At 35.0% G+C, this 16,933-nt stretch overlaps 1 protein-coding gene across 3 annotated transcripts in view; it reads left to right on the top strand.

The window, feature by feature from the left end:
• FCHO2 (FCH and mu domain containing endocytic adaptor 2) overlaps positions 1-16,933 on the top strand; it is a 110,689-nt gene that overhangs the window by 90,370 nt on the left and 3,386 nt on the right. For all 3 annotated transcript variants that reach the window (XM_031446701.2, XM_064481442.1, XM_031446707.2), the window contains 5 exons: positions 2,652-2,763; positions 6,049-6,204; positions 6,566-6,698; positions 13,297-13,496; positions 14,548-14,612. In XM_031446701.2, coding sequence (XP_031302561.2) covers positions 2,652-2,763; positions 6,049-6,204; positions 6,566-6,698; positions 13,297-13,496; positions 14,548-14,612 — 666 coding nt within the window. The remainder of the gene's footprint in view (positions 1-2,651; positions 2,764-6,048; positions 6,205-6,565; positions 6,699-13,296; positions 13,497-14,547; positions 14,613-16,933) is intronic.

Below are 16,933 nucleotides of genomic sequence, written 5' to 3' on the forward strand. Positions count from 1 at the left end.
TTAAAGAAAAAAAACTATAACACAGAAACCACCAGAGCAAAAGCTGTCATACTAAACCATACATACAGTGATCTGAAGTTAGAGGCACAGAAGTAGAAAATATTTGGGAGTGAGCCCCTCGTTTTTACTCCTGAGTTGAGAGGAATTCCACAGAAATATTCATTGATTGTTACAAAGGAAGTTACCCTATATTTCAGCTTTATCTCTCTGCATTTTCAAAACACATGCAGTGTTTAAATATCAACAATTAAACAAATTAGAATGCATGCTATCCTTATAAAAAAGAATATCCAAGGAATTTATTATTTCTAAGAAATGAGTTATTCTGAATAATACAGTACAAATTTAGACTTTTTTTTTAAGAGACTTAAGTACAGTTTCGTATGTGAAATTTTTTTTTGAAGTATGCGTATGTAATATCTTGGAAACAAAAATGGAAAATAGAAAAGGGGATATGCCAAAATGTTAAGTATGGTAAGTGGATATTTTTTTCTTAACTTTTCCATATTTTTTTCTTCTTCCCATGTTTCAATAATGGGCTTAACAGTTTAAAGGGAAACAAATGTCAAGAGTTCGCATTTTATATGCCCAAATTGAATAACAGAAAAGAATAACTCTGTAGGTTTCTTTTGATTTTTAATGTTAAAGCAGTAGCAGACATTAATGTTACCCATAAATGTGTGTAAATACCCATTTGTGTAGGTTAGGGGAGAAGTTTAATTTTATATTTAAGAGAATATAATTTTCTCTAATGAAATATTATATCCTTCATCTTTCTCTGAAAATATGCTTTCCTGAATTTCTAGTGACCCTCTAGAACAGTATATTTTTTAAGTTTATTGAACTAATAGATTTACAGTGAAATTTTCCCAGTGCACAATCGTGTATTTACATAATTGCAATAACATATCCTAGAAACTACTGCCTCTTGATGAAGCTTGTTTTCCACTTAATCATCTCTCACCTGATCAAAACCTGAATCCCTGCCAAGTCATTATTCTCTTCAATCCAGGACCTACTCTGTGTTCAGAGTGATCTTACTAAGTGAAAAACATAATCATGTTTCTCTTAAACATTTTCAGTGGCTTTTAGTGCCAAAAGGATAAAATTAAAGGTCCTCCATGCCTTGATCTGGGTCGTAAGTACTTCTCCATACTTTTATGTCCTTTCGTCACTACAGCCCATGCCTCACCCACAAAGTATGTTCCCACTTTGCAAAACTACATGTGGTTCCAAAAGGCACCATTTCTTTGACGACTCTTTGGCAAAGTGTCTGACATATACTAGTGGTTAGTAAACAGTTGTGATCTTGTGAATAAATTTTTATATCGAGTTTATTTTCATACGAAATTTTAAGTTGTCTTGAGAGGGTTTACTTTTCCCAGTGGCCTAGAAACAGCAGTTCTGTTTCCATGTGTATTTAATCACTGAGCCCCCCCTTTTTTTTTTTTTTTTTTTTTTAACTATGAAGAATCTTCTAAATCAAAATTCTTCAAAATCTTGACTATTACAAAGTCTTCCTGGCCTCTTAAGCTTACAAAAGCTCTTTCTATTTTTAGTATCCCAGGTTTAGTTGTGAAGCCGAGAAGGCTAATACTGATTTTTGTCAGAAGTAGTACTCTAGGTGTCTCAAAAGTAATTCAGTAATTCCCCTATAGGCAGTCATGTCTGAAATGAAAATACCTGATGGCTATGAACCTTGTGTGACATTTACATAACAAAAGCATACATTCAAATTTCAGAGCTATATCTTGACCTAGATTTTTCATTTTTTTCTTTAAGAATGAATAATCATAATTAACTATCCTATTGACTTTTTTTAAACAAAATTTCATCATATATTATATATTAAATGAAATGCTGCACTTTCCAATCAGTAACAGTAATGGTAAGACATAAATGGGAAAAGTACATTTATAAAGAAAAAGAAAGGCAATGCATTACTTTGAGGGGTTTTTCTGTTATGAAGTAAACCAGATACTTTGTTTAGGTTTTTAAAAAACACACCTGAACACACACATAGATTAAATTTGTTTACATTTTTATTATGCTTTGAAAACATTAATCTGTACATGATTTGACTCTAAAGGTATCTTAGTGAACTTTATGTCAGGAATGTTACGCCAAAATAATCTTACTAGTCATATTTATCAAGGAAAGGTAATATGGGAATATAATACAAGCATTGGACAAAGAAGAGGTAAAAGAATTATAGTAAGAAAGAGCAGTGTATGATTACATTGGAAATAGCTAATGGATAGAAATAGCTTAAATAGAAAAATCCAGTTTAATGACTATAAGTATGTGATTGGTAGAACCTGAAAGAATTTAGTATCTGAATGGTTTTGAAGCCGCATTTTAGTACTTTCAGCTCTTCAAGTGAAGGGCTTTTTCCTTCTGACATTTCCTTAACCCAGCCCTTCTCTGTCATCACATTTAAAACTAAAGTCAGTGTGACATGTTTTCCTGGTTTTTTTCATTTGTCCAGTTTGTTTTATGCTTTATACTTTAACCTCCAGATTTATACTTGGGGCATCTTTGAAACCAGTAATAGAGTCATTTGTGACAAGCTAACATTTTGAATCTACTTGTCTTGGTATTTAATAAATGTCTTTCTATAGGATTTAACAAATGAGTTGTATTTATTCTAGGTGTGTCACGAGGTCCCAGTCCTGTCAGCCTCGGAAATCAGGACACCTTACCTGTGGCAGTCGCCCTTACAGAATCTGTTAATGCCTACTTTAAAGGAGCAGATCCCACCAAGTTAGTTTTTAAAAGATTACATATATGTCTGTGGTGTGTGTGTGTTGTGGGGGGGGGATTGGTGGTAAATTTTAAGATTTATATGTTGATTCTCTACAGGTTAGAGCTTTCTATTACTTGTCTGCTTGCTTTTTGCTATCAAATATAGTCATTTAGAGATTGTCTTTCAAATTTAAGAAATCACTGTAATCATCAGTAGTGATGGCTTTTTCTCAGTTTATCTACATTTTTGCCCAGGCTTTATGACCAGTATGACACATCTATTGTTTGACGTATCTGTAGAGCAGGATATGGCAGTTGACCTGGGTGGGGACAGAACTCTGGATCTTGGCCTAAAGTATATCTTTGGTGAAAGTGTGATGTTTGCAAAGAGAGACCTAGAATGCACATTTAATGCAGGAGACTCTCAAAGGATTGGTTAACCTTCTTATAAGACATTATATTTGGGTGAAATGATCACCCTTATTTTTCATGTGTAACAGTATTCCTCAAATATTTGAATGCTGACTATGTGTAAGACTATTATAAGCTTGCACTGTTGTGAGAGAGTTTTAGTTTTCTCAAGATAATTTAAATTCTGTAGAGAACTTTTGTTTACTTAAGTATTCTCAGCACTTACAACAGTCTTACACATAGTAAGCACTCAGATATTTGATGAATGAATGTATGTTGAAGGAATAATGTTACTCATAAAAAGTGAGTATGCCATGAAGAAAATAAACCAGGGTAAGGGGATAGACAGTTACAATAGAGCGCTACTATTTTAGATAGAGTGATCAGAGAAAACTTTCTGAGGTTGATTTAAGCAGATGTTTGAAAGACACTGAGGGAGGACCAAGCCATGCAGATACCTGAGGGAAGAGCATTCCAGCAGGTGTTGTAAAGAATTGAGGTAGAAGCATGCTTGGCATATTTAAGAAACTTCTGAGTGAGGTGGGAAGCCAGTGGAGACTTTTGAGTCGAGGAGGTATGCAGTTACTTACATTTTTGAAGTAGCACTTTGCCTGCTATATGGAGAATAAACTATAATAAATAAGGCGCCAGAGTAGATGCAGAGAGAAAGGATTAACCACTAAGGTCCAGATGCGAGATGATGGTGTGTAAGGGTATTAGCAGAGGAGATGGTGAGTAGTAATGAGATTCTGAAGATATTTTGAAAACAGAGTTGTCAAAATTTGTCAAGAGAGTAGATTGCTAAATTCGAAGTACTTAAGACAACTTAGTGGACATGCTGAGTTGGTAAGTGAGGATATGATTCTGGAATTCGTAGATAGGTCAGGCTAGAAAGAAAATACTTAGTAGTCATTAATTTGTGTGTGATATTTAAAGCTGGGAGCATTAGGGGACAGAGAAGAAATCTGATAAGAACTAAGTCCCTGGCCCCCTTCAGTGTTTAAAAACAGGAAAACGAGAATGATCCAACAATAGAGTCTGGGACAGCATGCAACAAGAGAGATGAGGAGAAGACCAGTAGACTAGTACCCTAGAAACTAAGTGAATAAACCTTTTCATGAAGGAAGGTGTGAAGCTGTCTTTATCTGATGTTGTCAGGTCAAGAAAAATGGATCATTAATGACCTTCACAAGAGCAGTTTTAATGGAGTTGTGATGAAAGCCTGCTTGGAGGGAGCTCAGGAGCAGGAGATGGTGCAAACACAGACAACTGCATTTGGAGAGAGCAAATGTTAGAGCAAAATATCCTAAAATAACTGCCTAAGTGGAAGCAGAGAAATTGGGCTGGTAGCAGGAGAGAGCTGGCAGAATTAGAGGAAGTTTTTTTTAATTAATTTTAGTTTTTGTGTTTTTTTAAGATAATATACATTTCAGCATGTCTGTATGCTAATAGGAAAGATCCAGTATTTATAGAAAAAATTGAATCTGCAGGAAAGGGGACAATTACATGAGTGAAGTCCTTTACTATGTAAGAGATGTGCTTCAGTGCAGAAGGGATAGGATTGGCCTTAGGTGTAGAGACTGATTCTCTGTTGAAATAGGAGGGAAGGCAGAAGGTATGAATGCCTTCTGAGTCAGGGAGATTAGGATTTTACTAGTGAGAGTATGACAAAGTTCTTTTCTGATTTTATTTTCTCTAAAATTTAAAGGAAAGTCATTGGTTGCCAAGGTGGGGAGTGGAGGGGAGGGATTTTGCAGGTTAGAGTTAGACAAGAAAGGAGAAGGTATGCAAAGAGCTAGGGAATGTAGTAGAATTTCCAGGTAATACTAAGGGGTCCCTATTGAGAGTTTTGGCTATATGGTTATGTTTTTCTCTACTCATGTTCAGCTGTATAAGATGTAGGTGAGAAGCTGGGTTTAACCAAGATTGTGTTTAGCCAAGCAAACATAGTGAAGTGAAGGAGAACTAAGGGAGAATTTATGCAAAGGAGTACCTATAATGATGGACCATGAAGTCCCAAGATAGGAGGATGTATGGATTATGAAGGAAGAGTTAGTTAAAAAAAATGGTGGTAGGAACAATGGATTATGGAGGTTTTTGATGAGGTTGGCTGTAGTACTAGACAGAATGAGTTGAAGAAATAGGAAATGACGATTAGAAGAGTGGGGAATCTGAGATTTAAATTATGGAGGGGCTGAAGCATGGCTGAGTTAGGCTGGGAGACAGGATCATTGGAGGAAAGGGACTGAAGAACTGAGTGACCAAAGCATTGAAAGGATATTATCTGTGTGGGTAATGAAATCACTAAACATTTATAATAGGTGTAGTGTTGGAGAGACTGACAGTGGGCCAGGAGCTAAAATTTGCAGAAAATGAGAGGGAACATTGAAGATGACTTGAAGGGTTGAGATAATAGTGTAATCTGATGATGTGAGTTTCAAAAAGAAGTTGGTGGTTTTCAGAAGGAAGCAGGAAAACAGGGCTGTAAGAGGCAGTGAGAAGCAAGGAGGACATCTACCACTGCTACCATCAGGCCCAGTACACTTTGTGGAGTTTGGAGGGAAAAACAGCTGCAGCTACAGGTAGTGGTACCAGGGAAACAGTGTCCTTACGAGGCAGCCAGGGGATGGTTTCAGCAAACAAGTGAAGGAATATTTTCAGTATGCTTGCATTTGTGTTTGGAATTTAATTCTAGGAAAAACTGATATTAGAGGAGTATGTCATTTCACATAGAATCATTTTTAATAATTAAACTGAAAAAATAATTCATCTATAATTATGATAAAAAGGTTATGTATATAAATAAAGCCCTTTTTAAACCAAATATGCTTTAAATGGAGATTAAAATGCCTTATTTAAATGGTTTAAATTTTTCAAAACCCCCACTTACAGGTGTATTGTGAAGATCACTGGTGACATGACAATATCATTTCCAAGTGGAGTTATTAAAGTCTTCACTAGCAATCCATCTCCAGCTGTGCTCTGCTTCAGGGTGAAAAATATCAGCAGACTAGAGCAAATTCTTCCAAATGCACAACTTGTGTTCAGGTTTGTGTACTTTTGTTTTGAAGGTAAAATTTCTCTTTAAGACATTTTTTCCTTCTTCAAATCAGTAATAATTCAACTTGAAGACAATACCAAAATTATGATTAAATAGGCTTCTGCTGTCTTTTTGTTTTGTTTGTGCTGGTGGTGGTAGTAGTTACTGTTAAGCCCTTCTCTACTGTACATCTCATCTTTTAGGCAACCTTTTGCTGTATTCCATTCTTTATCCTTTAATTTTAGTTTTCCCTCATTTCATCTTTTGGTTAATTTCTACTAGTCTTTCCCACGTCACCAAATTACTACACAGAGGCAGAGGATAAAGATAACTCAAATAAAATAATGAAAATATTTCTTATACATACAGTGATCCATCACAGTGTGATTCTAACACAAAAGATTTTTGGATGAATATGCAAGCTGTTACTGTCTACCTCAAGAAGCTGTCAGAGCAAAATCCAGCTGCTTCTTATTATAATGTAGATGTATTAAAGTATCAGGTGAGTGTTATACCATTATAAAAATCCTTATTAAAATATTAACAAATAGAATCTTGCAGATCATTAAATGAATAATATGTCATGGCCGAATGAAGTTCATTCCAGCAATGCATGGCTGTTTTGAAATAAAAGAAAAATGTTAATAAGCCTATGGAGATTTTGACCAATTTGATCAAATTCACCATCTATTACCGATTAAAATACTGAGTAAATATAAATGTATGAATATGTCCTTAACCTGAAAAGTCCAGCACATTAGTCTTAATAGTGAAACATCTAAAGCATTCAAACTCAGGAATGGCAAAGACACCCTTTATTCCTGTTAGTGTGTATAAGATTTTTCTGGATGTGTTAGTACAGTTAAGACGAGAATAAAATAAATGGTGAGAAATACTGGAAAAGAGGAACAAAAATTATTAATTATAGGTGATATATTTCTAGAAGGCTCAAGAGAATCAACTGAAAAACTGATAAGAGGGAATTTAGTAAAGTGATCACTTTAAAAATTAATACAAAAATTAACAGCTTTTAAAACAACCAGTTAGGAAAACTAATAGAAAAAATATTCACAAATTTAAAAAAACTAAATTAGAGCTGGAGAGGCTGTCCAAGATGGCAACACAGAGAGATCCTGAACTCACCTTCTTTCATGGACACACCAGATCTACAGCTGCATGTGGAACAGGTCCCTCTGAAAAAGACCTTAAAGTAAAGCTAAACAGCTCCTTCACATCAGCAAATGAGAAAAGGGCTGCACTGAGATGAGGAGTAGGGGCTGAGACAGAGTCTCACTGTAAGCCTCACCCCCAGCATGGCAGCCTAGCGTCTGGATGGAACGCACAAACCCAGACCTTCTCTGGGGAATAAGGGAGTAAAGTCGAGTAAGAAAATTATCAGATTAAACAACTTAACTTTACACTTTAAAGGAACTAGAAAAAGAAGAGCAAACAAGGCTGGAAATTAGTAGAAGGGAGGTAATAACAAAGAGCAGAAATAAATAGGGACTGAAAAGATCAATGAAGCTAGGAGCTAGTTCTTTGCAAAGATAAAATTGACAAACTTATGTAGACTCACCAAGAAAAAAAGAAGGCTCAAATAAAATTAGAAATGAAAGAAGAACTGATAAGACTAATATCAGTGAACTACAGAGAATTGTAAGAGACTGCTGTGAACAATTATATGCCAACAAATTGGACAACCTACAATAAATGGATAAATTTCTAGGAACATACAACCAGCTTTCTAATATTGAATCATGAAGTAGTAGAATATCTGAATAGACCAATTACTAGTGAGCAGGGTGAGTCAGCAATCAGAAACCTCCCAACAAACAGAAGTCCATCCTACCAGACATTAAAAGAATACCAGTTCTCAAACTCAAACTCATTCAAAAAAATAGAAAAGGAGGGAACACTTCCAAAGTCATGAGACCAGCATTATTACTCTGATACCAAAACCAGACAAGGACACTACAAGAAAAAATTACTGGCCAATATCCCTGATGAACATAGACACAAAAACCCTTAACAAAATATAAGCAAATCACATTCAATAATACATTGAAAGGCCCATACTCCATGATCAAGTGGGATTTATTCCAGGGATGCAAGGCTTGGTGACATCCAGAAATCAGTCAACATGATATACCACATTAACGAAGATGGAAATCCTATGATCGTCTCATTGGATCCAGGAAAAACATTTGACAAAATTCAACATCCACTTATGATAGAAGCTCCCAACAGGGTGGGTGTAGAGGGGACATACATCAACATAATGTCATTTATGACAAGCCCATAGCTAACATCATGCTCAGTGGTGAAAAGCTTTCAGCTTTTCCTCTAAGATGAGGAATAAGACAAGGATGCCTACTCTCACCACTTTTATTCAACATAGTACTGAAAGTTCTAGCCAGACCAATTAGACAAGAAAAAGAAAAGGCACCCAAATTAGAAAGAAGTAAAATTTTCACTATTTGCAGATGACATATATATGTGGAAAATCTTTAGACTCCCCTACCTCCTCCCCCAAAAACTTAAAGTACTGAATAATAAATGAATAAATGGAATAAAACTGAGTAATAAATGAATTCAGTAATGTTGCAGGATACAAAATACATTAAAAAATCTGTTGTGTTTCTATACACTAGTAATGAACTAGCAGAGAAATAAAAAAAAAAAATCCCATTTACAGTAGCATCAAAAAGAGTAAAATACTTAGGAATAAATTTAACCAAGGAAGTGAAAGACCTGTACACTGAAAACTGTAAGACAGTGATGAAAGAAATTGAAGACACAACTAAATGAAAAAATATTCTTTTCTCATTAATAGAATTAAAATTGTTTAAATGTCCATAGTACCCAAGACAGTCACAGATTTAATGCAATACCTATTAAAATTCCAGTGGCAATTTTGCACAGAAATAAAACTATCCTAAAATTTATATGGAACCACGAAAGACCCCAAATAACTAAAGCAATCTTGAGAAAACAAAGCTAGAAGCATCAAGCTTCCTGATTTCAAACTACATGACACAGGTATAGTAATCAAGACATTATGGTATTGGCAAAAAATAGACAATTGATCAGTGGAACAGAATAGAGAGTTCAGAAGTAAATCCACACATACATGCTCAATTGATTTATGACAAAGGAGCCAATAAATACACATTGGGGAAAGGACAGTCTCTTCAATAAATAGTGTTGGGAAAACTAACCACAATCAAAAGAATGAAGCTAGACTGCTATTTTACACCATACACAAAAATTGACTCAAAATGGATTAAAGACCTGAATGCAAAACCTGAAACCCTAAAATTCGTAGTAGAAAACATAGAAGGTAAGCTGCTTAACATCAACCTTGGTAATGATTTTTTGGATTTGACTCCAGAAGCAAAGACAACAAAAGCAAAAATAAACAAACAGGATCATATCAAACTGAAAAGCTTCTGCACAGCAAAGAACATCATCAACAAAACGCAAAGGCAGTGTACTGAATGGGAGATTATTTGCACATGCTATACCTGATAAGGGGTCGACATCCAAAGTATATAAAGAGTGTACAACTCAATTCCAAAAGAGTCAGATTTTAAAAATGGATGGAGGATCTGAATAGACATTTTTCCAAGAAGACATACAGATGGCTAAAAGGTACATGAAAAGTTGTTCAGCATCACTAATCATCAGGAAATGTGACAAGGATGTGGATAAAGGGGAACCCTTGTGTACTGTTGGTGAGAATATAAACTGATGTAACTACTATGGAAACAGTATGGAGGTTCCTCAAAAAGTTAAAAATAGAACTACCATATGATTTCACTTCTGGGTAATTATCCAAAGAAAATGAAAACACTAATTTGAAAAGATACTTGCATCCCCATGTTCATCACAGCATTATTTATAGTAGCCAAGATACAGAACAACTGTAAAAACCTCACCAAGATCTAGGAGGCAACAAAAGACCATTAGGCTCTATTAAAGAAGTTCTTGTTGAACAAGAGTTTGAACATTCTTTCATGCCTGTCCAAAAGAAGAGATGGAAGAAGCAAAAAGCAACTGTAAAATGGACATATATTTATGTACACCTGGGAACCTGTGTCTTGTGTTCAAATTTATTAAAGCTGGATCCTGCAAGTAAAAAAAAAATTGATAAATGAGTGGATAAAGATTTCACACACACACACACACACACACACACACACAAATACTATTCAGTCACGAAAAATGAAATCTTGCTATTTGTGATACTATGGATAGACCTTGAGAACATTATGCTAAGTGAGATGAGATGAGTCAGACGAAGGAAGATAGAGATCACATGATCTCACGTATATGTGGAATCTGAAAATCAAACCAACCGGACCAAGCTCAGAGATACAGAGAACAGTCTACAGCCATACCACCCTGAATGTGCCCGATCTCATCTCATCTTGGAAGCTAAGCAGGGTCGGGCCTGGTTAGTACTTGGATGGAAGAGATACAGAGAACAGACTGGTGATTGCTAGAGGCACAGGGGGTTAGGGGTGGGTGTTACGTGTGAAAGGGGTCAAGAGTTACAAACTTCCAGTTACAAAGTAAGTAAGTCATGGGGATGTTATGTACAATATGACAATCAAGGTTAATAATACTGTATTACATATTTCAGAGTTGCTAAGAGTATATTTTAAAAGTTCTCATCACAGGAAAAATTTTTGTAGCTATATATGGTGACAGGTAAACTAGACATATTGTGGTGATTATTTCACAATGTATATAAATATCAAATCTGTGCTGTACACCTGAAACTAATATAATGTAATGTCACTTATACTTCACTTCAAAAAAAAAAACAAAACTTTTTTTAAAAAAAGATCTGTTACTGCATCCATTCCTGTAGCCACAGTGAACACAAAACAAAAAAATTTTAACTAAGAAGAAACAGCACAATCTCTACTGACTTGAGTATAGTTAGAAAGGCATACTTTATTTAAAAGAAGACTCATGTTGTAATAAAGCTTAGCTGTTTCTAAATTAGCTTATAAATTTAGTGTGATCCTGATCAGAAACTTAGTGGAGGGGTATATGTGTGTCTGGAGACTTGAGAGTAATTTTCAAGTTCTCAGGAAGAGTAAAGCATGGAAAATTAAGTGTTTTAAACAGTAATGTGGATTAATGTTTAGTTTAATGGGAAAACACTATAAGCCAACAGTATTTAAAATAGAGACTGGCACAACAATAGATGGCCAGATGAATGCAATAGATTAGAGCATCCAGAAATAGATCGAAGAATAAATGGAAAATGGATCATATGACAGAGTAACATTTCAAGGCAATGTAGAAATAATGAATTTTTTAATAGATAATATTGGGGCAGCAGGCTAGAGATTTGGGGGAAGATTCAGCTGAATCCCTAACTCATACCTTTAACAAAAACTAAAACCTGCATGTATCAAAGGTTTAATAATAAATGAAGCTGTAAAGATAATAAAGCATGGTGAATATATTGTATTATCTATAGGAATATATGCACATATGTTGCATATATTTATAATATATATTTATTACATACTTTAATCTTGAAGTGTAGAAGACCTAAGTATAATTAAAAACCCAGAAGCCACACAATAAAATGAGATACTTGAGGCAAAAATAAATACGTGTGTATAAGATATTTGGTTAAAACACACAAACCCTTAAAAAGAATCAGTACTTAATCTGAGAGAAAATTATTTGTAATATAAGTTAAACCAAAAGGTTTACTTCAAAAAGCCCGTATAAATTAGTAGCTAAAAGATGAATAACTCAATAGATAGATAACTTACGGAAAGATGCTCCGTGTCAATAGTAATCAGGGTGATGAATATTAAGACAACAATGAGATACCAGTTTTAGCCCACATCAGACTGACAAAAATGAGAAAGATTGTTCTATTAAGAGAGATGTGACCAGTTGTTAATGAGAGTACAAATTAATACAACCTCTTAGAAGGTAAATGCTATTAGATTGTTGAGTAGATGTAACTTTTAATTCAACAATTCCACTTACAGAAATCTGTTCTTCAGAAATCACAAATGGGGGGAAGATAAGGTAGGAAAGGTATTTACTGTATCATTGTTTGGAAACCACCTAATACACATCCACAAAGAGCTTGACTAAATTAATTATTGCAGCCATTTAAAAGAATGAGACAGATCCATGTTAGCATGCCTAGGAAGTTTAGAAGCTTATGTACCATGATGTAGGGAGTAAGGATGCCAAAGGATAAATTTCCCACTTGTGTATTGTTTGAATTTTTAACAGGATAACTATATTAATAGGCTTATGTTTCTAGGAAATAAATACTTTAAAGAATAAAAAAGTGCTGCCACTTAGGTAGACTTAAAATTTATTCCAAGTATTCATTTATCATTCATTCAACAAATATTTACTATTTAGTGCTTGCCAATTGCTGTGAGTAGCATAGGGAGTTAGATAGTAAACTATTAAGTAAATAACGTATGTTGTGGTAAGGTGAAAGGAAAGTCTATAAAGTAAGAAGAGTGAAAATGCAGTTTTCAGTGTAAATTTCAACAGGATGATCAGAGTAGGTCTTACTGAAGTCATTTGAGCAAGGGACTGAAGAACCAGAAGGAACTGCACCACTTTCTGTGGTTTGTGTGATTAAAATTAAACACTTGAAGTTGGAAGTATTCTAACTGCAGACTTGCAGTACTGCATGCAGTTTTTCTAACTTTTAAATCTAAGTTCTTATTTTTAAAAATCTTAGAATTCTGTGTTGAATGTTCTCAAACATTATGTGCATAAATAAGAATCACCTGATAACATGCTGATTTCTTTGTCCTGTACTTTAGCTGTTGAATCAGGTTTCCTGCATTTCGAGTCAGTGGAATGTGCAATTCAAACAAGCACTACAGAAATTTTGATGTACATAGTCCTGGGTCCACATGTTGAGAGTCACGCTTATGCCTTTGAGATGAGCCTGCTTCACTCTGCTTAGCAATAGACAGCTCCCGCATTATTATTTTTGAATGTGTGAGCTTTTGTTCAACTGTATGTCATTAACATGACTTGTTTACTTTTTGGGTCAAAGGCAATTGTTTGTTTTTTCCCTCTCTTTAAAGGTATCATCAAATGGTATTCAGTCCACTCCTCTAAATCTTGCAACATATTGGAAATGTAGTGCTGGCACCACAGATGTTAGAGTGGATTATAAGTACAACCCAGAAGCTATGGTGGCACCAAGTGTACTTTCCAACATACAGGTGGTGGTACCAGTGGATGGAGGAGTCACAAACATGCAGTCCCTTCCCCCTGCAATATGGTAAACTAAGTAGATTTCTGAATTCCTGCTGAGTTTCTGTTACAATCCATGAGTTTAAAAACCTAAATTCTGAAAGTTGTATTACACATTAGAAAAGTTTTAGTGCATTTTCCCAGAGAAACCATGTTATAAAATGTACTGTTCATTTTTAGCCAAGCTACAGGAAGTAGCCTTAATCCAAAATAAACAAAACTAGTTTTGCTGTGAGCACCCAGACTTGAATGATTCAATACAACTTTACCCTTAGGCAAAGCACATAACTTCTTTAAACCTTTTTTCATTTAAAAAATACAGGGTTAAATATAGAATCAGATAGGAAAACCTATCTGATTAGGTATTAGTTACCCTCATCTCTTAACTACCTCTCTTGTTCCCTCTTTTTTTTTTAACATTTTTTTATTGAGTAATAGTCATTTTACAATGTTGTGTCAAATTCCACTGTAGAGCACAATTTTTCAGTTATACATGAACATACACATACTCATTGTCACACATTTTTTTTTCGCTGTGAGCTACCACAAGATCTTGTATATATTTCCCTCTATTAAAATTAGTATGGGGGGAGGGTATACCTCAAGTAGAGAGCACATGCTTAACATGCACAAGGTCCTAGATTCAATCCCCAGTACCACCTCTAAAAATAAATAAACCTAAATTACCTCCCCCTTCCCAAAATAAAAATAATTTAGTATAATAAATAAATTTTTTTAATTAAAACAATATTAGTATAGACTCTAACCACTACATTTACTTCACCATTTAATCATAAAACTGTGTTTTCCTTGATTAATGAAGGTACTGGGCCACCTACATGTTGTTTTCATTTCTGTGACCAGTAGAAATGAGAAGTTATGTAATTTGGTAAATATCCATTCATTAAGAAAGATACAGTATTTATTTATATTATTCATAATCACATTTTCACCAAGATACTGTTCAGAGTACATTTAGCACTATAGTTGTTCTAGTGAAATATTTAAGATGTATTTATTGAGTGCTCATCTGTGTATAAGGTACTAGACACATTATCTGAAGATATTTGTACTTACAGGAATGCAGAACAGATGAAAGCCTTTTGGAAACTCTCTGGTATTTCAGAAAAATCAGAAAATGGAGGTAAGTGTGTGCCTCCATTTTGTTTATAATGTGGTATCACTGAAAATGGTTTTTTAGGAACATTTATGGAAAACTTTCTCCTGGAATTTCATGCCTTCAGTTCTAGAATTGACCACTAGGTGGAAGTTAATACCTTAAAATAAGTGGACTAGTTGAGATTCAGAACACATTTTTTTCCTTCTAGATTGAATATGCTTTCTCTGTGAGAAAAATATTGTTTTGCTCTAACTTTATAAATATTACGTAAATGCTCCTTATGTTCACATGCTAACTTTAAGAGAAAATACCTAGTTAAGTAAATTTATAGAAGTCAAAGTCTAGATAACCTGATAATTGAAACTGATAACTAATTGAAACTAACACACTCTTTAGCTCATTTTGTTAATGGGGTCCTCCTGGCCTCCTGGAAATTATGCAGAAGCTTCCAGGCTTTAAAAAAAAAAAAACTTTGCTTATTCTCTCTTAAGAGAACCTTTCCTTGGTCATTTCCCCTTATTAAAACTAACCATCAACAGCCTTCAGTTCTATGATCATTATTTTAAAGAGAAGCAAGTTAATTGTCTCCTCCTACCTTGTCTGCATCTGTTCGGGTTCACGATGCAAAGAAAAAGTCTCTGCAAGTTGATCACTCCTAGCATTATATCTATCCCATAGCTCAATTTAGAATATAATTCCCAGGACAGTCAAGTCTGTAATATTTTCTTCGCATTTTGCTCTTCATCAAAAGAGATTTCTCCTGCCCTCTTTTGAATGCCTAATTAATCTCCAGTAACGTTTCTAATTAAGTAGCTATTTTGGCTTTTCAAGTTTTGCTCAGCTTTTTTCCACTGAACATTTTAAGCATAATGTGATCAAAATGTACGATGTATCCTCAGTAGTTTTTCTCATAGGTATTTCTACGTAAAGGACCAGGAACATACCTACACTGCCCATTCATACCTGCTGTGCTGAATCAGACTTTTACTATTAGCGAACCACACCTTGGATGAAATAACTTAGCTAATCTCTGGTCCCTTTGTTGCTGTTTGGTACTTAAAGGTTGCCTGTTTCCAAGGTGGCAAACTGTACTGACTTTTACTTTAGCTGTATGGCTGTGGGAGACAAAACTGAAACTCCTAGTTAAAACTGAGAGTAAACCAGAAATCTACTTGAATTGAGGGTTCATAACCAGTTAGCAAGGCAGAAAGGGTGTATTTCCCCCTATTTAATGAAACAATACTACTGTCAGTGTTTACCAAGAAGGGAATTTGTTCTTTGAAAAATAAGATACAAATTTTCTAACCAGAGTTTAATAGTTTCCCTCTGCTATTCAGGTATCAAGAGTGTCTGTGTGAGGAAATGGGAAAATCTTATAAATGTGGTTCTGCTTTAGTCAGTCAGCTTTTTGAAAGAAATATCCAAATTAGAATATTGTGAAATAGAAAGCTGTTTCTCTTTTGGCTTTATGCACAGAAGAGGGACAGGAAATAATTCTAAAGCTTAAGGATTGCAAAAGTGGCTCCTCTTGGCCTGTGATGGAACTTTCACAGAGTGGAATAGCTTATCAAGAACCATAAAAGTTTAAGGAGGGCTTGGACGGGGTTAAGAATTAGACAACAGATTCATCTTCCCAATTGACCTCTGCCATCAGGCACAGCAGTGTAGGGTGGGTTAGTGTTATATTTTCTTTCAGATTTCTCTCTGTAGTGTGCATCTTCTGTATGGGGACTTACAGATTGTCACTCCCACTACCCAGCAATTCTGTCTCTTTTCCCCAGCCAGAAACCCGGGAACCCTCCCAGGCTCCTCTTCCTTTTCACCCCTTGGTTTCAACTCCTAAGTATCTTTCAAATTCATTCCCTTCTTTCCTTTCCCTTAGCCTAGTTCAGATCCCCTTTTCCTGTCACCTCGAATCCTAATCTATTTTACTGACCTTCAGGTGGTTTCCCTACCTTGCATCTTGTACCTCTCTGCCCTTCTAAGACACTTGTCTGAAATGTTTTGTCTTCCTTGTCTTTGGTGGCTCCCTATAGTTATTTCTTATCATGGTTTGTAAAGATATTTAGAGTGTGTTCCTTGCTACCACTTAGTGTCTTCTGCCACTCTCTTCCACTTGTGTCCTGTTCTCCAGCTCTCCTAGATGCAGTTCCCTTTAAATGCATCATGCTCTCTTAGGTCTGAGATACACACCATCATCCCCACCACCATTTTATGTGCTTTTGTGCCCATAGCTCCTGACAGTTTTTATGGCATTTATCACATTCATAATTTTTTGATTTACTATTTCTGCCAAGCTGTTAGACTGATGTATGTTGAATAAATGGTTATATTGGAAAGAAAGC

This window comes from Camelus dromedarius, chromosome 3, assembly GCF_036321535.1.
Source record: "Camelus dromedarius isolate mCamDro1 chromosome 3, mCamDro1.pat, whole genome shotgun sequence".
NCBI classification, from domain to species: Eukaryota; Metazoa; Chordata; class Mammalia; order Artiodactyla; family Camelidae; genus Camelus; species Camelus dromedarius.